Below are 25,923 nucleotides of genomic sequence, written 5' to 3'. Positions count from 1 at the left end.
AGCGTTTTTAATTTCAAGCGATATAATTTGCTTTGACGGTGGAGGAAAACGTCGTGAGGAAACCTGCATGCCTGAGAGTTCTCCATTATGTTCTCAGCGACATTTGAAGTTTACTTATCCGCACTTGGCCAGCGTGCTTCGACTACGACCTAAACCCTGCCCTGTTGTGGGCTGTTAATGGTTTTATGATGATGATATTTTAAATAGCCGAAACTTTTATAAAGATTTTGACTTTACTTTTACATTTATACTTTTAATTGGATTTTCACAGTTATGTAGTTACATCGTGAACATTGTGACGAAATTCGCATAGAGTTCTTTCTTTCCAGCATTTAAGCAAGATAGTACCCGCATTGTCACTACATAAAGACTAAGTTATTTCGTCTTAAATAAGTGTGCTTCTCATGTTTATCTATTGGGCTTTAATTAAGTGTCATATGGGTGCTTTTTAGTTTGATGCAATGAACTTGAGAAATTCGTAGAATGCCCTACTAGCTTTGGTGTCAACAAACTCACCAGAGTTGCGTTAATCTCTCAATTTCATAAAGAATAACGGCGGTAATTAATCAGGACCTTTGTTTGTAATCCTTAGCCCTTTCGCGTTAACATCTTATGCGGATTTCGCGTTATGTATACTTCAGCTTCGCGGCTCGTTGAGCTATGTCGGTAACTCTAGTTTTTCTACGGATTTCCTCATTTCTGATTTGATAAAGTAGAGATACTCCTAACATAGCACTTTGCATCGCTCACTGAGTAACTCTGAGCCTTCTTATGAGGCCCATAGTTTGCGACCACGTTTTTGATCCGTAAGTCATCGCTGGCAACACGCACTGTAGAAGACTTTGGTCTTCAGGCACTTCGCCCGTCTGAGATGCTTTCGGCTCTTTTGAAATTCGTTTCGAAAGTGGCTTTCGATTGAGATAATGATACTGATTATGATCATCACACAATTATGACTATCTCAAATTTAGAAATTTATAACTAAAATTAATCAAGGTAATTTTCCATGGAGTACGCCTGTTTGCCTGTTTATATAAATGATCAATTATGTGATGATAATTACACTTGTAAATAGCCAAGGATCAAGTAGTAGTAATACCTATTGTTATTTTGGCCACAATGGAAGATTGCCAATACGGCAAAAATACACCAGCCAATAAATAACATTGATGCCTAAAAATTTCATTGTAAAGGTCTAGTACATTGTGGAAGGCTTTTAAAACTGTATGCGTAGAAAATATAAAAATCGAGATTATTCGATGCATAAAGACGTTAGGGTCCTAAGGTGCTAGAATGATGACCCCACACCTATACAAGAAGCGAAGCACGTTGCCCTTTCTCTTCCGAAACTTGGTTTTGACACACTCTAGATAATTTTGTTCATGAACCAGTTATAAATATGATGTACGAGCTACTTCATCATATTTATTACTAGCACATTTTGAAAAGTTTATACTTCTACTTTTCTAATTTGATTCCTTGCTTTTATAATATCATTTCTATGGTAATTTTTGACCTACCAAAGAAAAGAATACAGAATTAGAAAAAATAAAGAATATTTAAATATTAAATATATTTATTTAAATATTTTTTAACATATTCTTTGGTTTAAAGAATATGTTAAAAAGTATTTATTACAGCGAGGTTACTATACAATCGATTAATTTCTTAATGATAAGGTTGCTTTGAAGCATCCGGCTCTGCTTATATCTCTCACAAGATAGAAAAATTAATGTTAAATGTATAAATTGTTGATGCTGGAAAAGAGCAACCACTGAGTTCCTTGCCGGCTGCTTCTCGGTAGAATCTGCCTTCCGAACAGGTAGAGTCACTACAAACAGACATACTAGACGTTTCAAAAGTAATATTAGGCCTAAATTATTGAATTTTGATTTTGAATAAAACATTTCATATGGAATTATTTATTCTGATGTCTTAATAAATAAATTGTATCTACAGATTCACCTTTCACCTTTGAGAAGGATATAATATAATAGATTTTATTCAACTGCTAAGGTAACGGTGAAATTGGTTATATAACCGTATTTTACGGTAACTGAAACTTCTTACATCGGTAACTGAAACTCTTACAAATAGTGTCGAGTATCCTAAACAAACATTTGTAACAATGTTAAGAAGATCCTGTGATAACTTTGAAGGTTGTATTACAACCATCCTATTCAAAGTTTACTTATTTCACAGAACTAAGGACATACGAGTACAGAACCCTCATTCAGCCATTATTGCATGCAGTGCGTTGTGTCCAAAAAACAGTGAAAACGACCTGCGTCTCACTTCACACCCACGGAATATTGCTAGCTCACAAACTTTTCCCATTTCCCCTTTTTATGATGAACGTTACGTTTAGAACATTAGAGATAGAACAATTACAATCTACTGCTAAATGGAACGAAGTGACTAACAGCTTGTTGCCACTTCAGTTGTGATGCTTCAATATTAGTCGTGTACACGGTTTCTGTATTTTTTTAATTCTAAGATTTATTTATTCAGTTGCAATTTTATTACAATGTCACATAAATTACATAATTATCATAATTTCAAAAAAAAGAACGTCAGTCTAATTTATACATTTAAAATCAGATCAAGAGGCGGACTCATTATTTTACATTTTTTTATTGAGAAAGTTGTTTACCTTTATATTTTCTAGGAACTTATATATAAGGATATCTTCTTGTTAGTCTAACAAGTAAATAGATTTTATTTTTAAAAGATAAAATACTAGTTCGATTAGCAAAACCTTAATGCGTGGAGCAAATAAGGTTTACTCTACGTGTTTCTTAAATGGATTTGATGAAGATCTGGATTGATTTAAACATGAGGGAAATATTATTAATTTCTAGTAATATAGCTGCCTTGTCATGCCCACAAAGTTTTAATCATTATATGTTGTCTAAATTATTGACTTTGCATGTGAAATAGTGATTACTTTTGCGTGTGAAATAGTGATTTTCTATCTTCATCTTCTTCATATATTATATCAATAAGGAATAATTTTAAAGGAAAAATATTCACATTTGTACCTAAAGCTTCTTTCTTTTTCCCCCAGACCAGTTTATTAAAAAGTTGCAGTACAGTTCCGCCACAATAGTTTTTGAGTATCAGAGGTGAATGGGAGTAAAAGGCTAGTACATTTCTAAACTCAACCACGCGAAACTCGAGGGAGCAAATCAAAAAGTTACGCTTGCTCAGGTATCCCAAACAAACAACGAGTCTGATAGCTACCACCGACAATGTTGAGTAATCCAGTTAACAGTATAAACACTTACACCATTCGTAAGGGTTAAATTAAGATCCAAATCTAAAGATAAATGTTACAGACAAGACACCTAAAATGTGTAGCTGTTAAATTAAAAATAATGATTTAAGCTTAAATAATATTGCACGCTTGAAATGGCAAACTGTAAGCCCCAAACTTTTAGCTCATAAGACCATTATATGTACACAGTTAATGCAATAAATGAATTATGAATTATTAATTATGAAGAATATTTCTTTATTCTTCTTTTTTCTTAGGAGAATGGCTTTTTATTATTCATTGTTGTTAGCACGTAATACTCGATTTGACAGTCGATGTATTACTCTTTCTTTAGGCTGACGGACGTTCTCCACAGCTCATTAACCAAATAAAAATTAGTTGTTTGCGCAACAGTTCGCGTTCGAAAAGGTGGCAAACATAAGTGCGACAACACTTCCATCTGGCATTTTCATATAATGATCCGTTAGTAGAATCTATTCGTATATGTTGAAAACGTGCTTGAAAAGTAGATTATCTTCACATTACTACAACACATACTTTGTTAACAATGGTACCACCATTGTTAACAAAGTATGTGTTGTTTTAAGAGAGTATTGCATTACAAACTGCCTCAACATAGATATGTTGTGAAGCTTTTTTATTGAATGATCCTGTGGTCTAATTGTAACGGAAATATGGGTATATAGCTGCGATACCCGCCGTCAACTTAAGACTGCATCATTCCTTACTACCAGCAGCAGGGCTAACAGCAGGGCTAGCACGGGCGAGAGATAAAAATTATATCCCCCGATAATATCCCCCGACAAGGGATATAGTTAGCATGCCCACCTGCTAAATCATGAACATGGAATAGGAGAAGTTTACTCCCGTTTATTAATACACATATTTTGTGCGCCAGTGTTCTAAGAGTTGATAAAGCTGTAGGAGAAGGTAAATTTATATCCTTTACCCGGAGATATAATTGTCTCCTGTCCATGCTAGCCGTGCTGGCAGAAACCAAAAATTTTACCCCAGGATTATATCCCCTTATAGGGTATATTATTGACGTTTCCACCTACTAAAGCACGGAAACATGGAATAGGAGCAGTTTATCCCCGTATATTATTTCACATAAATTATTTGTATATTATTTCCACTTATGCGCCAATGCCCTGAGAATTGATAAATTCGAGGCGTTAATTATCTCAGGGGATATAGTCGGGGGATATATTTTTTGTCTCCTGCACGTGAGATAGCAGTGAAATGCTGCGTTGTCATCATTATCATCATCATTTCAACCCATTACGATTGAACGAATGAGAAGGGCTTAGGCCGTAGTCGTAGGCCTAGTGCCGATGGGTGGCCTAAATTGTAGGAGAACAAAAATTTAAATCTATTTAAAAAAAAATAATACATTTTATTTTAATTTTTATTTCATCTATAGTGTTTAATCTAGGAAGAATATTGCGAAATTCCGTTGCCCTGGGGCCTGTCAACGTTATTAAAATATCGACGTCTGCAAAATATAGCGCTTATCTTAAATTTTATTATGAAACGTACCAGCGGAATTTCGCTGTGGTCTCTGAAAATGTAATATTTGTTTTATTCTTACGGTTTTGGCACCTTTATTATATTTTTTGCTTTTAACACTAATTTTAAACCTAAAGACTAGATCCGATATAAATGTAATGGGATTCTATTATTCCGGAAACGTAAAAGAAACATGTGCAAATTTTGTTAATCGAATAATTTCAAATGTATCTTTGTATAATCTGATAAGTAAGTATTTCTTACTAACTTTATCATCGCAACATTCAAATAAATTGGTAAATTCGTACGGTATAATTTTAAACTCTCATGCCTCAATAACCGCCCGGCGTGTTCAATGTTTATAAGATCTTATTCAAATGGAGCTGTGTTATTTCGGTGTTGGTGTCAAAACGACACTGCTCTAAAAATGACTGCGATGGGGAGGCCGGGGGGAGTTGATGCACAAGAGAGTTTAGGCAGAGGGGTAAGGAGGAAAGGCGGGCGCGGGGGGGTTGCGCCTACGCATTGCCCACCGCACCTTGCCGCCCGCCGACCGCCAGTCAGCAACTGTGGCTCGTGTTGGCTGAACCATCTGTAGGGCCATCTTCTTTTTCTTGCCGTAGGTGAGTCCGTGAAGTTTTCTATACTAACAAAGCTCGTCATGCGCCCCGTTGTGTGCAAAAGTGAAGTGATATGGGCCCCTGTGTAATGGACTCCATAAAACGTGTGTGTGAAAATGAGATGGTGCTAAAAAAATTCGCCCGCGCGTCAAAGTTGTGTCGTAGTACTTATGTCAAAGATAAAATACTTCGGATTCCGAGCCGACCGATATGTTAATAATACGCTATGACGTCATCGATCTATAACGTTTCTCCTTTTCACATCCGATTCTGGAGATCCACCTTAAGGACTTTTCATTGAAAAAACGGTTTCAGCTTACAGTAACTTCAATCCAGTGCTTCCTTTCATCCAACTTCAAAAAAAAGAGGAGGCTTTTGATTCGACGCGACTTAATGCGACTGCTGAAACTGTATTTCTTGTGTTTGATTAAAATAACCGCTTTACCTTACTTACTTAGTAACTATTTGAATGAATATCTTTTTATTTTACTAAAAGTTAATATAGTTTAAAATGTATTGTACATTATTTTAATATTTATAACTGTATTGCAAATTATTATATATATTAAATATTTTTTTTACATAAAAAATATTAAAATAATTTTATATAATATATTTCAAATGATTATTTTAATTTAATAAAATACTAGGTACGATATTTACGTTTTAATATTTTTCGTATGATTAGAATACAAAAATTTCATAACATAAATAATATTGAAATAATTTTATATTCCAAACTACATCTACTTTTATTGTTAAGTATTCTTCCATATTTTGCACTGATATTAACTAAATAACTTATATAATTAATTAATATTATGTGAATTTTACGATTTTATTTAAATATTGCTATATATTTATAATTCAATCAGAAAATCTTTCTCTTTATGATCTTAGAATATATAGCATCCACGAGGAATATATCTGACGCATATAACTAGTTCTCCCTCCATAATATCTCGTTACATGAAATACGTCCGAAGCACTCGACGTTCCAAGCGCTTGTAATATAAGTCGACTGTTAGCGCCCAAATTAGGATGCGCAGGAGTGCCAGCCAGCCTATTTCAGTACGCGCCGTCGAGAGCTGGCAGCTATGACCGAGTTTTCCCGAACGTACCCGAAGTTAAATGCGGAACCCGCGTTACGCGAAACGAGCACGTTGTACCGAAAACCACATTTTCCCACCCGTAATAAATTCAACCTGACCTAATTTAGATCCAGTTAATGCAATGCATTGAAGCTGCCTGATGCAACATTTTTTGTAAATCGAACATTACTAGGGCTTGAGCGTTATTAAATTGCACGGTTAGGTATACGTTTTTAGGTGTAAATGCTTAAAATATCAAATATCAGTTTCCTACGTCTGGGTATTGGCGAATGTCCAAATAGTTTTAAGTAATACATTAGAGATGTGCGCCAAAATTTGCGCCTAATGCTATTGAATATATTCGTGTACAATAACTATCTGTAAATATAAGACTTGGAACCAAATTACATTATTTAATTAATATCGTATGGATGAAATAAAAATACAAATATTAATAATAAATCACTGCGAACTTGATTTTACACCGTTTCTTAGTGAATTTACAAAAATTTTTTTTTTATTCAATTTATTATTTAGGCATGTACTAAGATATAAATCGATGAGCTTTTCGATCAATTTGACGATCAATTTACCACAACAAGTTTATCAACATTCAAATATAAACACAAAAAATATTACTACCAATTTATTTAAATGAGTCGATCGATTTTAAGGTGCGTTAAGAATCTCACATATAATGATTAAAGACTGAATCGTCAAGTTTGTTTGGTAAGTAAGAAATCTAAAGAAGTAAACTAATAACAAATGTTATGCTTTTAAAACTAAAACTACGTACTATAATGATTTTAGTTTCAAAGCCAACAGGTCTGGTATCAAATATGCGTTACTGTAAAGCTTTTGGTAGAATCTGCATTAGATAAAATATAATTTATTGAATAAAAACATTGATCATTCAAGATATCTTCCTACCTGTCGACTGTCAATTGACAGTCTTATCTTTTTGAAGAACATTAGATTAAAAAGATAAATTCATAAAATGAAATCAGTCAACATTACGCATTACATCCCGGAAGAAATGTTAATATTTCTCTATTGAATAACCGGCCTTGAAATTGTCATGAGGTAATATCGACAATTTCATTTGCACGATGCATAATTTCATAATAATGTTATAAATGCAAAAGTTACTGCGTGAAATAAGGATAAAACAATAAACCGCTTTGAGAATTAGTAGGTAAATAAGTAGTTTTCTGGGATAGAAAGTTCCAGTGTGCCCTAAAAACCTATCTCTGCTCTATTCTTTTTACAACCGAGAATTTTTGCGGTATATAAAGCAGCAGTATAAACTAAATCCTTTACTTTGTTCCTGATAGAAGGACATGCAAAGAAACCCACTTTCACGATTATAATATTCAAGACCTACAATTCTGATAAAGGTGAATCGGTTAACATTTCTGGCTGTACAATTGGCTTCTGCTCTTGCCGCATTTTGCGGTGCGGTTATAACTATTACCTGCAATTTACAGTAACGGTTTTAAGCTAAGGTATATTTTATTATCTTCATTGATACTCCAATACCGCGTAACTAAAATAGCTAAGTACCGCGTTACTAAACTTTTAACTAGCACTTTTTATAGAAGCGGTAATAGCGTGGTGGGTAGGACTTCGACATAGCTTTCAGGATCCAAGTTCAAATCGTAACACGCATCTCTAACTTTTCTAAGTTATGTGCGTTTTAATTATTAAAATATCACTATCTCAAACGGTGAAGGAAGAACGGAGAAGGAAGGAACATCGTGAGAAAACCTGCATACCTGAAAGTTCCCCATAATGTTCCCAAAGACGTGTGATTTAAGAATAAAAATTGAAATACAGAAATAAAAATTCTATAAACGTATTTGATTTGTTTTGACATTATCCATTGTGAAATGTACAAACATTTTTAATGTTTTTCTAAGTCAAAGGAAATCATAAAATCCAGAGATTCAATTAAAATGGACGCTGATAAATTCGGGCTTGTTTTCTTTATTTATGGACGAACAATTTTCGTAATGAACTTGGTCCTGAATTTAATTTAAGTCTCAGTAGACTGATCTTAGAATTCGATGTTTATCGTTGAAAAAATATATCACATCCACGGCATTACAGTAATTGTTTCATTTTTTACATTTAATGCCAGTAAATTCAAAAGATTTCCTGATCTTTTGAATTTACTGGCAAAAGTGTAAATATATGTATTCGCTCGTTTTCACTTCGATAAATTAAATCTATAAAATCATCGTGTCATCTATACTTATAATAAAACTGTAACTGGAAGATTTCTGTACATCTAATATATTTTGAAAATTTTGGTCGGGGGATGCTTTATAATCGATACTGAGTCCAAAACAGATTTTTATTTAATTTTTGTCTGCCTGTCTGTCTGTCTGTCTGGCCGGGTATCACGTGAAAACTACAGAACGGATTTAAATAAAATTTGGTTTAGTGGTAGCTGATATCCGGGGTCAACATATAGGATACTTTTTATACCGATAAACAGTAAGTTTCTTCCGGGAAATGAGATACGCCAAACGACGGAAGTATGAAGTAAATACATCGGAATTGTCGGAATTGTTGTTTCTTTAAAGTTCTATAAAACAGTCCGCGAACATACGACTATTTTTTTTAAATCGACTCATTCGCGGAAGGAGTCGCGCGGGTCCGTTAGTCATCTATAAAATCGTCTATTTTTTTTATAAATATATTACAACTTTATACACATCTCCATCAAGCACCAAAGTCAGCGTAAATTAAAAGGGGAAACTTTTTGGGAAGAATTCTGAAGTCCAGATGACGTTACAAGCAGGAGCTAATCTTTACATAATAATAGCGGTAATAGCTTAGTGGGTAGGATTTCGACATCACTTTCAGGGTCCAAGTTCAAATCCCAACACGCAGAAAAAACATAATGTATTTTAAAAAACATAATCGCTTCCACTGTTTGTACACTAAGATCTTTAAAACTACACAACGCATTGTAATGCAGTTTTCAGCAATAAATAGGGTGATTTAAGAAGACTGTTTATATGTAGAAAACATGAATATTAACTTAAAGAGCAAAGAAATTCAATGTGATGTCGTAAAAAGCATATTTTTGTGCGCTTACATTGCAAATGCTGTCTAAACCTTACAACATAGATTAAACTAATGATGTGCTATTGAATAATATTTTTAATCACTCCTAAATGCCCCACATTAGCGTCTTCATTGCACCCGTGCAAAGCCGCTGCGGGTAGCTAGTTGTTTATTAAACTATAAATAAAATTACTTAAGGGAAGAAATTTACCGACTATTTTATTAAAATCTCCCTTTTTATAAAGCACAGCACGTACCATCTCTGAAAGCAGTGATATTTTAAATAGCAAATACAGTTTTTATAACATTATAACTTGATGTCCTTAAATTATGGATATAATTTTAACACTAAAACGTCATATCTTAATTTTTATTTAGCCGAAGCTTTGCGTATATTTTTTTTTATCTATTAATAAAAATAATATCAAGTGATTTTTTTAATTGACCAATTGTTTTCTTTTGTAGGACACCCAAACCCACATAAACACAATGGCGGATGATGAAGTGAGGTAAGGCGTTGAAATGGATTTATTATTATACTTAAAACAAAAACCTATTTTACTTTTTCAAAGGGTAAGCAATATTACAAGAAAATATGTAAGTAAACTAAATAAATACATTTTTAAACTTTTGGCCCCCAGTAGTAACAAAGTAGTGTTGTCAATAGAAAAAGTTATTATAAAGGCAATTTCTTCAAGTGCCATTAGTCTAGCTAGAAATAAAAATGTATAAAAATTGGTCTCAGGCTTCGACTTTTGAGTCTTAATTAAATAAACTATAATTTCATTCAGACTCAAATTCAGGCTGATCCTTTTTGTCCACTCTAAACTAATACTAAATTCTTTAAAATTAGGGCAGTTGTTTTCACGATGTTTGCAGTGAAAAAGGCAGCATTTATTTTATGTTTAGAGAATAATATTCAACAGCATTAGCATTATTTTGACCATAAATATTCTTTTTTTAAATATATTTAAACTAACATGTTTTCTATTATCATTTTTCTTTCATTGTCCGCTCCGCTCAACTCCGACATCTGGAATGCAACCGATCACTTGATGACAACAATCAACAGTATTAAATTATTTCCCTCATCGAGACCCAGGTAGCGTGTTTTTTGTGATTAACAACAAACTTACAAGCACTACTCACACTACAGTATACAATACATTGTAATGTATATACATAAAAAAAATATATTATTTCAAAAATCAATGAATATTCATAAAAAAGTATTATATATAAACTATATAATACTTATTTTTGCACTTATATTAAAATAAATTGTTTAAAATTTTCAATAATGTAATGGCAATATAACATAGAAACGATACTTTTTTCATCATTCGATATTTTTTACTATATTAAGTATAAGTATTTTTAAACTTTGTGTTTAACAATTATATGTGATATAATTTATTATTTTATTTTTAAATTTAATCCTTCCTTCATAATGGAGTTTTTACAGATATTATGTGTTAATTTATTGAAAACATTGTAAGTTCTTCGATAGAATGAATATACCTATTTGTTATGCTCTTGCCGGCCTATATGTGACAAACACTAAAATATAATAATTAATATATAATAATGGCGTCAATGTTGATTGAAAAGCTTCTGTTATTCACACACTGTTTTACACCATTGATGATTCACACACACTGCGTTTTCAATGCACAATAACAATATTTTGAATGCTACAAACACGAGAATTATTAATAATTAATCATTACAATATTTGTTTGTATATGACACTGCTATACATTATACATAATGCTTACACTGCACAATATTTAATTATATATTCAACTATGTGATAATTTAATTTAAACAATTATATATTATTAAATTTTAATGGTTTTATGAGTTCACAAAATGTTAATTTATATTTTTTTGAAATTTACTAAATCATAAATTCAAAACCCACTAATTTATTGTTTATTTTATTAAATTATAACTATAATGTTGTTTTTCTTTTGCAGAAAAAGCGTCTCGATGAGGTAAAGTACAGAAGACTCCCAAGACACACATTCATAAAATGCATTCTCGTATATTTTAGAAAAGCATTTTCTATATAAGCTCTTATAAATCACGAATGAAAAAAGAAAAAAATATAAAATAAAATATCGTTTTAATTATTTGAGCCACAACTTTTAGTAAAAAAATAGTGTAATTTTTTATGCCAGCTTTTACATAATTAAAAAACTAGGAGTAATTTATTGTGCTTTAAAGAATTACCACAATTTCACATTAGTTTATCAACGTTCACTATACACTATATTTTTCTCCATTTTCACAATTCTACTGTGTCATACAATGTCTCCAGGCGAAGAAGGCCAAACAGGCCGAAATCGACCGCAAGCGTGCTGAGGTGCGCAAGCGCATGGAGGAAGCCTCCAAGGCCAAGAAGGCGAAGAAAGGTTTCATGACCCCCGAGAGAAAGAAGAAACTTAGGGTAAGTACCTACCTAAAATATAAATACAAGAGATATAAGAGCAAAACTTCTTTTAAGAAGTACAAGTTGCACATTGTTTTTACATGAGATATTTCCTTGCGACTGAACAAAAATCGAATCCTTGGTGATTTACAGTTGCTCCTCCGTAAAAAAGCCGCTGAGGAATTGAAGAAAGAACAGGAACGCAAAGCAGCGGAGAGAAGGCGCATCATCGAAGAGAGGTGCGGCAAACCCAAGAATGTTGACGATGCAAACGAAGGTAAATTTCAACCGCAAAACACCAAACCACTTCTATATTGCAATTATATTTTGTAAAAAGTTACAAGTTCACTTATATTTTCTCCAGATATCCCTAACATTTGTAATTTTAGTAAAGGTTCCTACAACGTCATACACCTCACAACAAGGCAATACAGAGAGAAATCTGTCATTGCAACACAGTTACCTATGTAAACTATGTACCTATTCGCATTATAGATGCGATTTCGAGGATTTGCAAAGAGCACCACGCCCGCATCGCCAAACTCGAAGACCAAAAGTTCGATTTGGAATACATCGTTAAAAGGAAAGACATGGAGGTAGTGAGACGCGCCGTTGCGGAAACCCTATTTATTGACAAACTTACATAACTTACCAAGTTTCTTCATTTAACGCTGTGATGTCGAAATGCGTGTTGTCTTTATATTATCGTCTATTTTAATATGTATCCGCTGGTGTGCCAGGAAGAACCTCTTGGCCTCTTGTAATCTTTTTCGCCTCTTTCTTCTAAGCTGTAATCGTTAAGTCTAAGAGCCATGATTTACTTTTCTTTATAATAAATAATTTAATAAACTTCTCTCTGAGACTCACACTCTAGCTTACTTTCCATAATGTTAATACGCGAGCGCTGACAGAGACAGTACTTAGGTCTAGGAAACGGTAAGCTTAGCGGCCGGAGTAACGTATGGTTGATGTTATAGCGGCTCTCACGAGCATCATTACGGGTTACCATCAACGTATCGCGCGGCTCGAAGAGGAGAAGTACGACCACGAGGTGGAAGTGACCCGCAGAGCTCTTGAGGTCTGACCCGCTTTGCGCGAACACCTATAGTATATTACGCTCTACGTTTGAGTAGTTCATGCCGATAATGTGACTAGTAAACGATATTGTTTTGTTTTCGCAGCAGACTCATTCTTATCACTATAGGGAGCTGAAAATTAAAAAAATTAAATATCTAACTAATGTGGATAACAATATTTTGAATTCGCTAAAATAACATCGTCCCGTTATCTGAATTGGAGCAATATAGAATGACAAATGTAGATATTTTCATCGAGTTTTAGTTAACAAAATCTTAAATTTTGTTGCAAATAGAATACCCACCTTTATTATCATGTAGCTTCGCTTACGCTTCCATACCCATATAAACCGACACTATCACCGAAATGAGAGGCGGACAGCGTTACTTTCGAAATTTTTTGTACGTTAAAATGTGATTGTTTTTCTTTAGCGGAACTGCAGACGATATGTCAAATGTACTGGCACAGAATATACAACCTTGAGGGGGATAAATATGAACTAGAACGAGCTATCCAAATTAGGAAAATGGAGGTAATCTGCATATTAGGATTGGGAATGCATATTCTGACGTGATCTGAGTTTATTATGATTTAGTTGTTACGACATGACATGATAGTTGAACGGCTCACCGCACACATGCACACGTCGCTACGTCGACAAACGCAGGTCACTCACACAGATGCCCATGCTCATTAAGTCGGCTAAATAATCTGTCTTTCCTTTTTCTATAGCATTGCTCAAGAGAATAATACAGGAGTATTATGACCGCTTGTATGTGTGTGAGGGCCAGAAGTGGGATTTGGAACATGAAGTCAGGAAAAGAGATTATGAGGTATTGACCCATGATTTATGACCATTGTGAATATCACAGTCATCGATTATGTAACAAACGTGCGCGTGTGAAAATACCTGTTTACACTTTGATATAATGCTTTGTAAGTTTTCGGTTGTTTGCTGTTGAGTTGTAAATAACGGTCGAGGCGCGGGTTAGTGGTGTACTCGTAGAGCAGGGTGTGTCTGAGCGTTAGTAGCGCGGTGCTCGCGAACTGCGCCCGCTCGAGCCACGGTAAGGCATGCGGTGCAAAATCGATCTGCCGAAATGGAGCTTACACGATTAACACTAACGCCAGTAACAGCCATCGGCGTAACACTGCTCTCATCCATCACGGACTGGCTAGCCGCATGATCGCTTATCATTCATAATACCACCAACGATTCATATCTCCATATCACGTTTATGTCACGCTCCATGTTTTATACCTAATGTTTGCGACCATTTGTCGACGGAAGGAACTTCTGCTGGTAGTTACGCTTCGATGGCAATGACTGAATCTAGAAGCTTTGATTACTGCATGACGTAGCAAACAAATAATGAGTAACAACAAGCATAAGAATCCCGATTAATAAACCCCTGATAGTATGGCACTTTAATACTGATCGATAATGATGGAAGTGACAGCATTAATCGAGTACCTACCACCGTCCGCTGCATTTGACCGTTTGACGCTTCATGTGTGGTGGCAGCTTACTGGCCTTACTGAATTTTCTCTTTTTATTAGTAACAAGCAGTAGAGTATTGAATTGGAACGATGGACGAGTTCCTTTATTGGCACACGCAAGTGCATAGTTTAAGTGAAACTTCTTGTTCCAAATCTCCAACAATTCATGTATGTGCCGTTACACACCGCGCGAACTGTTTGCGTGTTCGGTTGCTGATACATTTATGTTACCTGTTACCTGCGAAACCCGTATATAAGTAGTTGGACACAGAGTGTTAAATTGAAAGTGCCATGCTGTGGTCGATCTTCCTTTTTCCTATCCCGCCGATGTCGAGGTGATGGTGACCTCGCTCGGGAACATCTTCAAAACTACACACCGCAAAACTACAAACCTTCATGATAAGCCGATCGATTTTGCACCGTTACTCTTCAACACACACTGCGACATCGACGTTATAAATAAAACAACTGTTTATATGTGGTGAATTGATATAATCCAGATTGTTATTGTACATTTGTTAGTAAAATATATCAATCAGCTCTCAATATATTACAACTTCGATTTCTGGTGTTTATTTATCTTACACAGCAAGAAAGAGACAGTAATTAATGTAAATAATGTTCTAACTATGACCATGTTATCGAAGACGTAGAATATTGTCGGCACTAAGTTTTTGCACTTGTATTATATTCCGCACACAGTGTCTTAAATATAGAAGAAAGTGCTGTTAAAGACCAGCTACCAGTCACAACGCACAAAGATGTTGCACGAGACGAAACACGAATAGCGGTTAGAGAAATAAATGACACATTTAGGCGAAGAGCACAGGCAAAGTACATAACATACAACAAAATTGGATCTAACTGTAACTTGTCTTGATGTGTATATCCAGACACATGATGCAAACTGTTCTACAGCTCGCAAATAACACTGCCTAATCTTCGCTCAGCTCTCTACCTATCTTGTTTATGCTTTAGTAGTAACAATCGAATAGTATCTTCCAACATTGTAGTTATATATGAAACTTATTTGAAAATAAGTTATATCGATATTGCTCACTTCTCGTAGCTTACTTCAATGGTTATTTTAGCGCTTTCGTAGTTCTAATTCTAATGTATTTTTTTCTTGTGCATGCGATTTATTTTTACTTATTTCAAAAGCTGCTTTCACATTTTTCGATGTTTCTACTTTTCTTAATGGTATTAAGAACATAACGTGTGCCATAATTTTATTAATATTATAAAAAATAGAATTCTAAATTTTCTTGTAAATCTTCATTTTATATTTCCATTTTGTAAGCTTTTTCATATAAATTTAAATCAAGTGCATATTTTCATTAGTACACAAAATATTTCATTCTAAAACATTTTAGTCAATGTTTGTAGTATTTCTTTATACATTTTTTACTTCACCATAATTTTCTCGATTGTCAGATTTTTTTATATTCTCTAATCATTTACTTAAATATTTTGATAGATCTCCGACCTGAACTCTCAAGTCAATGACCTCAGAGGCAAATTGTAAGTATACTATAATATTATAGAAATAATTATTTAACCCTTATGCATAAACGTGTTCATAGAACAGCACAAAATATGTAACCTGTATCTTTCAATATGTAGTACTTTTTTATAGTAATAATGTAATTAATGTAAGGATAAAAAATTTGGAAAATCCAAAAATCTTTCTCATTTTTCACTAAAAAATAGTACCATATACTTTTCACCGCATGCGGGCGTTCCAAGTCATCTGTTTTTTTTAAATTATTATTTTCATTTACTATCAGTCCAATGACAGATGGAATAAAAAAAATACTTTTAACATTTCGCGACATTCTCGACGTAAAGCAACACAATAGCTCGCAAGCATTTTGAACGAACCCAATTTTCATAAGAGACACACTAAAGACTAATCATTTTTTTTTTAGTTTTTCATTAATTGTAATTAAACGACAACGAATTACCCAGAGATTTTCAATAGCACACAGCGCGCTGCCATTGCGAAGCTTTATTTAAAAAAAAGAACTTCGATACCTCAATTTTTACGGTCGTGAGAGTACCAGATCCATACGAACAGAAATCCGGACGTCCTCAAATATTTTTGGAATTTAATTTTTTTTTTTACTTTTAACAAAAAAATGGTTAAAAAAAAAAGTTTAAACGAACATTTTTTCAAGGTCTATTATATATCATAATATTATCCTATACGTGCAGTGTGAGGACAAATACAGTCATTTTTAGTTTCGAAAAGTCCTTGACTTTCATATAGCGGGATTAGAGCATCACTTCAACGCTTTGCTTATGAGGCGTACAATTGTGTGGGAGTTGTCTGAGTTGACCTTGATATTTTAATAAACTCTACTTAACATGTTTGTACGTAGTACATAAATATCCATGGTTCTTACTGGTTAAAATGGTTCTCTAAAAGATGCCATATTTGACTCTTCTGTATAGGTAAATTAAACATAATAGTCTAAAATTGAACTAAAGTTTATCTTGCTTAAATTTTAGCGTCAAACCAACACTCAAGAAGGTATCCAAATATGAAAACAAATTCGCCAAGCTCCAGAAGAAGGCTGCTGAATTCAACTTCCGTAACCAATTGAAGGTTGTTAAAAAGAAGGAATTCACCCTTGAAGAAGAAGATAAAGAGGTAAGCTTAAGTTAAGGTTATAAGAATGGTGTTAAGTTAAGGTTAGTCCGTACAAAATATTTTTATTTCAGATTTAACTGAGCTGATTTTTATGAAGTATACTTGTGTTTTTTGGTTTTCCAGTATAAGGAATGTAAGTTAAATGAGTTAGTTTATGCAAAAAAATCTTAAGAATAAAGTTTACAGAAAAAAAAATACTAAACATTATAGTCAAATTCACAAGTAAACTTTCTAGGTATCTAAAGTTAAGAGGTATCTTATCTAAATTCATGATATTTAAAATAATTTTTACTATTAAATAACCTATAATATGTTATTGATGATTATTCAATCATAATTAATTCCTTTGTACTCATAATTTTACTCCTTCGCAAAACATATAACAGCTCTTTACCTTCTACACTTATCTTTCCTTCATGTGTAGTGTACCTTAGATGTAGTTCTATATCTGTAGTATATCTATTATTTTTTATATAATGTGTAAGATATAGTATTATAAAATATAATATAACAACATAATCAATCATGTCCCAACAGGCCAAGAAAGCAGAGAAAGCTGATTGGGCTATCGGCAAGAAGTGAATTTGCTTTACATATTATGAATTATATCCAGACAATTATTTCCATCGCATCAACTCTATGATGAATTAATTATTCTAATTATCATTTAAATTTTTAATAAAAAATATTTATTATTTATTAGTTAATTGTTTAAAATTTCCCATGAATTCCATATCTGAAAATCAGAGGTGAGAAATGTTTGTAGCGCGTACATAAGCTTCTCCCCGCGTACTTGTGAATATTGTGTTCATAACATTTGGTTTAAAAAAAATCCCACTAGAGCTTCAGCTGAATCCTGATTATACAAAGACTATGTTCTAATATCAAGGCTTACAACACAGCTTCGCAAATCTTGAATTATTAGGTCTAAATTTAGGTTTTAATTTTTCTGTACTAACATTTACACCTTTCTTGACTAACAAATTCATTTTGAGCACATCATTTAAGTTTAAGTACTTACATTCCAGGTTCTACTTTTACGACGATCGTGACAAATATTGTTACTGTGATTATTGTTGAAATTATGAAACATTATTTCCAAAGTATTCAGTTTACTTAGTTTTAAAGTTTCAATAATTACGATATTTACAGGGTGGTGCTGGCGCCAAGGTAACTTGATAATTCTAAATAAAAAGGTTTTATCTAGATATCACCAGACGCATGTGAAAGATAAAGCACATTTTAGACAAAAACCATTAGTAGAATGGTTATTATATATGGTTGTAATATATTATTATTATTTCATCATAGGAACTTTTGATTTATCTTATATTTACAAAACTATCGAATGTTCCCATAAAGTTTCTACTATGTTGAAAATAGAACACAATTGAGTAGAAATTATGCGTTATAAAGATTACGTTCATCATAATTTTTTCCAAATTTAGAGTGTATTAAATAATATATAAATAACAACGTCGACTAGATTCGTAATAAGTATGAATATTCAAATTTTCATATTGTCATATATGTCATTTGATTGTTGAATTTCTAAACTGTTTTTTTTTTGCCAAACATCTATTTTATCAATGATTTAATATACTTAGCTTATTCTATTGTAAAAAACACTTTTTTATAAAAAGCATCTTAGAAAGTCAACAATGGCTGATTGTGTTTTATTTGCGCTGAAAAGGACACGCTTATATTTGATAGTGAAATATTTTTATTTTCCACTGCTCTATATATATACGCTTATATATAGTGATTATTTTAGATAGTTTGACACTGGATTGCATTTTATCACAATTGCAATTTAAGGTTTCATAGTGAAATATTTAATATATTTGAGAACTTTAAGTTTTACAAACTAAAAGTTTGTAAAACTTCGGTTCGGTTCGGTTCGGTTCGGTTCGGTTCGGTTCGGTTCGGTTTTTCATATACATGTTAAACATAAAGCAAAACTGCGAGGTCATGTTTTCTTCTGTTGTACCTCTAATCAAGCGTAAAACCTGTGTCTTGGACAGGGTATAACAATAGTTCTATAAATTATGAATTTATGACCTACTCGGTACTCAACGTATGATATTTAAAGACGATCAAAGTTTTATAATAAATCCTATTAGTGTCAGACCGCTAGGCAACAGGCCTCGAATATAATTAGAACATGTTTTTGATAATTACCGAGACCGATAGTTTGACGTACTCTCCGAGGCACGGGGGTGGATAATGCAACAAACGCAACGGACATAAGAAAGAGAATTCCACAAACTGATTTTTTGCCTTGATTTATGTAGAAATGAAACATTGGATTTCACGATCTGTCAAATATGCAAGTTGGTCTATCCTCCTACCATCGAGGCAGTGAGCAACAATTTGATAATTAAGTTGCTGTCAAATTAGATTAATGAGAGCAATTTGTTTTGTGACTATGTCAGTGGAGAGTAGGTAGGTGATTAATTTGGTATCATTATATTGTTACTAGTAGCATTATAGACAAGTTGCATTAATAATTGTATGTATTGAACGAAGCGTGTTAAATAAAACTTATTTGCACCATTGTATATAAAAAGTAGAATGCACTTTAAATAATAATATACACGTACTTAAATAATACACGTATATATTTAAAAAGACTGTTAGCATCACAAAAGTTCTATCTATGTTGTCTTAATTTTATTATTTGAATGCACTTTTATTTGAATAAGTTAATAATGAAAGACATAATCATGCTGCATACTTTCTTAAAAAGTGCACCTTACAACAAGCTATATCAAATATATATTCTTGTTTTAAGGGTGTTTATTATACAAAACCCCTTTTGCTGACAGCTAATTTGAACTGTTTTGCGTAGCTACCGCTGTCGGCATGCAGACACCTCAAACAATTTTCTAATATATTTATATTGTTTTACAGAAAAAGCCAGACTGGTCCAAGGGCAAGCCAGGAGATCAGAAGGTAAAAGAGGAAGAAGTTGAGGCATGAAGTGTTTCCCTACCATAAACTATTAATTGTAATGTGACCTATACAGCTGACCAAAAAGCATTTTGAAATAAGCCCTTACCAGATATAAGGGGTTTGATTTCCTTATAAAATTCCTCCATCAATTTGTATGTATTTGCTAATGACCAAAACACTTCAAACGTCAGAACTATTTTATTATTATTTATTTATAAAATAATGTTTTTTGTAAGTTAATAATACGTTTAATAAATTAATTTCTGTACTATATTACATTACCTGTGTGACCTCATTTATACCTTTGTATCCATACCATCCACCCTTATACCCTGTTTAATCTAGTCACTTTGCGTATCGGGCAAATATTATAATCATATGGTGCGGTGCGCCTTGTCTCATTTAACCTTAGTTAAATGGTTGTTAAATGCACTCCATAAATATTTATTTATTGATAGATTCTCACTCATACCCATGCAATAAAATAAATTGTTGTGCAAGACTTTAGCCTTCTTTCTACGTGGCACCTATTTTACACTTACGTTCCTATGTTGTAATTTAAATTAAAGGGTAACATTCATTTTATTAAAACTCTTTTTTTTTTCGACTACTCGAAGTGGACAGTAATGTTTACTGTCGTGTGTAAGAAAACTAAAACATTTTTTTTTCTATTAGGTATTTTTTATGTATTATTTAAATTAAGATAACAGATGGCAAAAACTATCACTATTAGAAATTAGGTACTAAACAAAGGTATATTAAGAATCTGAATTAATATGATCTATCGCCGCAAAAGCCTAGATCAGCAATAATATCGGCAAGCGTCTAATACCGAAGGTACCCTTTACTATTTATTTTTTATCCCATGAGTGTATGTCGTCATTAACCTTACACTTTATTACAACACGATATTGCTGTTTAAGACTAATAAAGACACAATTCAAAATACGAACATTTCAAAAGATTATTAAATACAAAAAAAAGGAGTCTGTCATCTCATTTTGGATACCGTAATCCTAACTAGAAATTCTAAAACTCCGAATTGTGTGGTTATTAAAGTTTTTGTACAGTTCTACATATAATTGAGATAATTTCGATTCTAAAAAAAACGGACGAATATCGTCTCTTCCCACAATGCGAAGGGTGTAGGCCGTGGTCCACCACGCTGGCCCAGTACGGCTTGGTGGACTTCACACGCCTTTGACACCATTATCAAGAACTCTCAGGTATGCAGGTTTCTCCACGATGTTTTCCTTCACCGTTGAAACAAGTGATGTTTAAATTACTTAGAAAAAGGTGAGGAATTCTAACTCGGCCCCCTGATAGAGAAGCCGGAGTCCTAATTAGCCTGGCCTATCACCGTTTCAAATCCTTAAAGAATCATATACCTAACTTTAGTTGTCAAAGAAAGGTTACACTAAAACTTTCTGAGGCATAATTTATAATATCTAGTCAACAGTAAATTTGACAAATGAATACACCACAGAGAAAACTACAAAAATATATATTTATAAACTTCATATATTAACTTTAGAAATACTGTTAAAAATAAATAAATAGTCAAGTCATTGAATGAAAAAATATTATATGAGCTGGTTCAAATAACAGCTAACAGTGATTGTATTATTGCAACCTTGAGTTTATTACAAGTCATGCACGAAAAAGCAGGTAAGTTTATAAATTACGTTTTGCTTCCACTAATTTATAATTAGACCATATATTTTGGGATTAATGGAGAAAATTGCTTAGTAAGTTTTTAAATAGATTTCTGTATTTTACAATGCGTTAAAATATCGTCTTTATCACATTTCAAAAAACATTCACTACGTCGGAATCAAGATACTCTGTTTTGTAACAAGAATGTTTAAGGTGTTATGAAAAAATACTTACGTTAAAAAATGCATTTATGATTAAAGGATTGAATAAAATGAAACTGTTAAAATAACTGGTAAACATACTTTGAAAAGCAAAGTTTGCGCTGTTTGAATTGGTGCTGTATTCACGTGTAACAAAAAATATTGCCCTTTAATATAAAAAAAACGTTCTTGTTGCATATCTATACTAAAAAATTGAAATAAAATGGGAACAGCAATATATTTGTTTGATAAACAGAGTCAATATTAAACATTCGGGGCTTGATTAAATTGTAAATTGTGCACCGATAAACGTAATTATTTAGCAATACATTTTGATGCTTCTGTTTCAATTCATATTTTCAAGGAATAATATCGTTTTAGGTATAATTTTTTTTTTCTTTACCTTCGATATTGAGCAATTGTACTGAAGTAAGATGAAAAATATTATGACATTTATAAATGTTAATTGCTTTGTAATTAATCAACTTAGTAATGACAACTGAAAAGGTTGGGAAAAAAATAAAATAGTGTTGCTAAAACGGGCAAATCAATAAAAAACATTTTCACGAATAGCAGAAAACCGATAATGTATCACAAAGCAGTGTACACAATACTGCGGCATTATAGCTTCTTACGTATTGCTTATAACACCGTTGTTTAACCATTGCCTACAGCAGTGGCGTGCATAGAGGGTATGCATAGGGTATGCAGATGATATAAAATGAAGAATATCTCCTGTCCGAGTTATAAAAAACACAAGGATAGACATTATAAGAGTTATTAAAAAGTATTTATGACTCTTACTGGAGATTTTCTTCATTTTATATCATTTGCATACACTGTGCATACCCTCTATGCAAGCCACTGGCCTAGAGCAGTGTGAGAAATGTAATAGCACTATGTTTTGGCTTAACTTGACTGTGTAAGAAAATAGCGTAGTTACTAGTAGGTAAAAATATTGTAAAGTTATTTGAATGTTATGTTTTTTGTTTTTATTTTTCTTTTCTATTTTTACTTTTTAGTACTCTTTATTCAGATAACTAATGACATTATCTGCAAAGCGTGAACGATGTAGCAAAAGCTTTTTAACAACAGCAAGCTTCGTAAATGTTTTATCGCATTCAAGTACTTACGTAAATTTATCTGACATTTGTTTTTTTTTTTCGTACACAGGAGGGTGCTCCGGGCGATGCCGCAGCAGCACCCACGGCAGCAGCGGCACCAGCGGCAGCAGCACCAGCAGCAGCACCGGCACCAGCCGCACCTGCTCAGGGTAATGTTACGTGACGAACTTGTGTGTTGATTGAAGATCATACAGTTATCACCCTACGACGACTAGGGGAATATAACGGAGCACGAGCAGCATCCACGACTATCGATTGTGATCACCAAACCGTCTGCCCAGCGTGGAGATTGTGGGCAAACCCTCCCGTTGGAAGAGGCTTTTACTCCAGCAGTGGACTGATACAGACTTTTACTAGTTCTGCAATACAAGTTCAGTACCAAGTGGTAAAATTAAAAAACTACATAGTATGAACATTATTTAAATAACAGCGGTTACATCTCCTATTTGAATCAGATTTATCATATTTGACAACTAAATATGATAAATCAAACCGAAATAGGAGAATTAAACATGCTGTTATAAAACATTTTCCTTGTAATACAAAATATGCCAGTAGACAGTTAAAAATCAATCAAATTACCTATTAAACTTAATAGAACTATCGGTAAGTACCGTATCGGTAAGTATGTGTACTATCGGTAAGGTTACCTGGCAGAGATCACTTTTAGTGATAAGGTCGCCTTTTGCTTTTAATTTTTTGTTTAACTATATTTGTAATTTCTCCTTTATTACGCAATAAAGATGTTTAAATAAATAAATAAATAGAATTATACGATTATATTTACTATTTGGCTAAACAATTTAAATTACGATGATACCGAGAAATTGTTAAAGTTGCAAATTTAGAGTAGTACCTTTACAAAAAAGAAGCACACACACACACACACAGCATTATTAGTATGTTAGATTATAGGTATTTTGTTTTCATTCTTAAGATGGATAAAGTGTCGCAGTGTTATTTATAAAGAACTCTTAAACTGATGCTTGACAGATAAAAGAATATAAAATTTGGTTTTTTAATGATCTCAAATCCATGCGAAAAATGAAAAATCTGATAATATAAACACAAAAAAACACATCTTGTTGGAAGCATCATAGACAAGTAAGGTTATTTTAGTTGCCTTGGGAAATGTATTTGTGAAGGGTTAATTTTTCCAACGAATCTTATCTGACTAGGTGTTTCTTACTCAGGCAAGTGCCGTTAGTGAAAGCGGGCATAAGTTATAGGTATAATATAACCTTAAGGGACGCTCTTAAAATCATCTCGTCAAAAAATTCCATATATATGAACCTTAAAATTTAGTCATTATTAACTCAATACAATACCGTATAAAAGGAGCATTGAGTTTTAATTTCTTTTTCTTTTTTCAGCATAAACTGAAGCTAGGCTACAGAGAAATCTCAGCAGAGTTCATCACAGGTCGCTGCATCATGTATGAAAATGTACTTTTCCACCTCATTGTGATTCTACAGCACCGTCATTGTTGCAATTTCAGAGAACTGTGTATTATTATTAAAAATACTATTATTGTTAATTTTTTATAAATATATATTTAAACAAAATATCATCTGTCTATAATTAATATTGTTTATCTTTTCTTTTTGTAACTGTATGGTATTATTATAGTTCCATAGTATAGTTGCATTATTATAGTTCCAACATATAATATGTTGAGCATAATATTGCAATAGTTAGGTACTTATATATATATATATACATATATATAAAGGAGTTTTATAATGACGGTTCCATTTTAGTTCGGAACCCTAATATTTAGAATGAGTTAAATTGAAGATAACTTTTCGTTATGTTACAGTGTTATATTGTTTGCAACATAGATTATTTTTATATATACACTTGGAATACCTTTTTCTACCTTCCTATTTCCTATTAGGGGAGGCGATTACCTTACCTAAAATTTCCGTAACTACATTCTTCAATGTTATGATAGAGTGACAGTTGTTTATTTTTGAACAAAAAATAAATTATTTATTTTTTATCACATAATTTATATTTTTTTTAAATTGACGTCCCGTAATTTATCAACCAATAAACATATACAAAGTATAAAAGTTCCCAAGTAAGGTTCAGGTCTGCATTTAAAACACCTATGCAAAAACTAAAACGAAAGTCTTAAAGTTGATGTGTTTAATAATGTTGTCTTCTTCTTTTTTTATTTTAATAATCATCATCATCATCGGTAGGCCTACTGCTGGGCCCAGGCCTGCTCTCTCATAGGATTGACGGCTTTAGAGCATAGACCCACCACCCTGCTCCAATAAAGATTGATGAGCTTTAAAGACTGACGACTGCTTTAGAGACTGAAGCATGACGGCCTAGTGGCGCAGCAGGCAGCGACCCTGCTTTCTGAGTCCAAGGTCATGGGTTCGATTCCCACAACTGGAAAATGTTTGTGTGATGAGCATGAATGTTTTTCAGTGTCTGGGTGTTTATCTGTATATTACAAGTATTTATGTGTATTATATTCATAAAAAAATATTCATCAGCTATCTCAGTACCCATAACACAAGCTACGCTTACTTTGGGGCTAGATGGCGATGTGTGTATTGTCGTAGTATATATATAGTATATATAAATATAAGTATATATATTAAAGACTGTTAATATATATACTTATATATATATTATATAAGTATATATATTAACATACACAGTTAATATATATATACTTACTTATATATATATTAACTGTGTTTCACAATTTAGTGCTAATAGCCGTGACTTGCGG

General features: G+C 32.8%; 1 protein-coding gene across 19 annotated transcripts; it reads left to right on the top strand.

Moving 5' to 3' along the window:
• Positions 1–5,277: 5,277 nt before the first annotated feature.
• LOC120623648 (troponin I) lies at positions 5,278–24,717 on the top strand. 19 transcript variants are annotated; one of them, XM_039889782.1, is made up of 12 exons: positions 5,278–5,409; positions 10,038–10,076; positions 11,552–11,569; positions 11,896–12,024; positions 12,160–12,283; positions 13,515–13,615; positions 16,061–16,104; positions 17,095–17,236; positions 18,389–18,406; positions 20,150–20,191; positions 23,221–23,320; positions 24,545–24,717. In XM_039889782.1, the coding sequence occupies exons 2-12, from the start codon at positions 10,062–10,064 to the stop codon at positions 24,547–24,549; spliced, it is 738 nt and encodes a 245-aa protein (XP_039745716.1). In that variant the 5' UTR covers positions 5,278–5,409; positions 10,038–10,061; the 3' UTR covers positions 24,550–24,717. The 19 variants fall into 19 exon arrangements, with proteins under 19 accessions (XP_039745716.1, XP_039745715.1, XP_039745714.1 ...); XM_039889781.1 differs by lacking the exon at positions 13,515–13,615 and adding an exon at positions 12,984–13,084; XM_039889780.1 differs by lacking the exon at positions 13,515–13,615 and adding an exon at positions 12,502–12,602 and having other exon boundaries at positions 24,545–24,715.
• The last annotated feature ends 1,206 nt before the right edge of the window (positions 24,718–25,923 follow it).

Source organism: Pararge aegeria, chromosome 5, assembly GCF_905163445.1.
Source record: "Pararge aegeria chromosome 5, ilParAegt1.1, whole genome shotgun sequence".
NCBI lineage: Eukaryota > Metazoa > Arthropoda > Insecta > Lepidoptera > Nymphalidae > Pararge > Pararge aegeria.
This window is presented reverse-complemented; position numbering and strand designations above follow the sequence as displayed.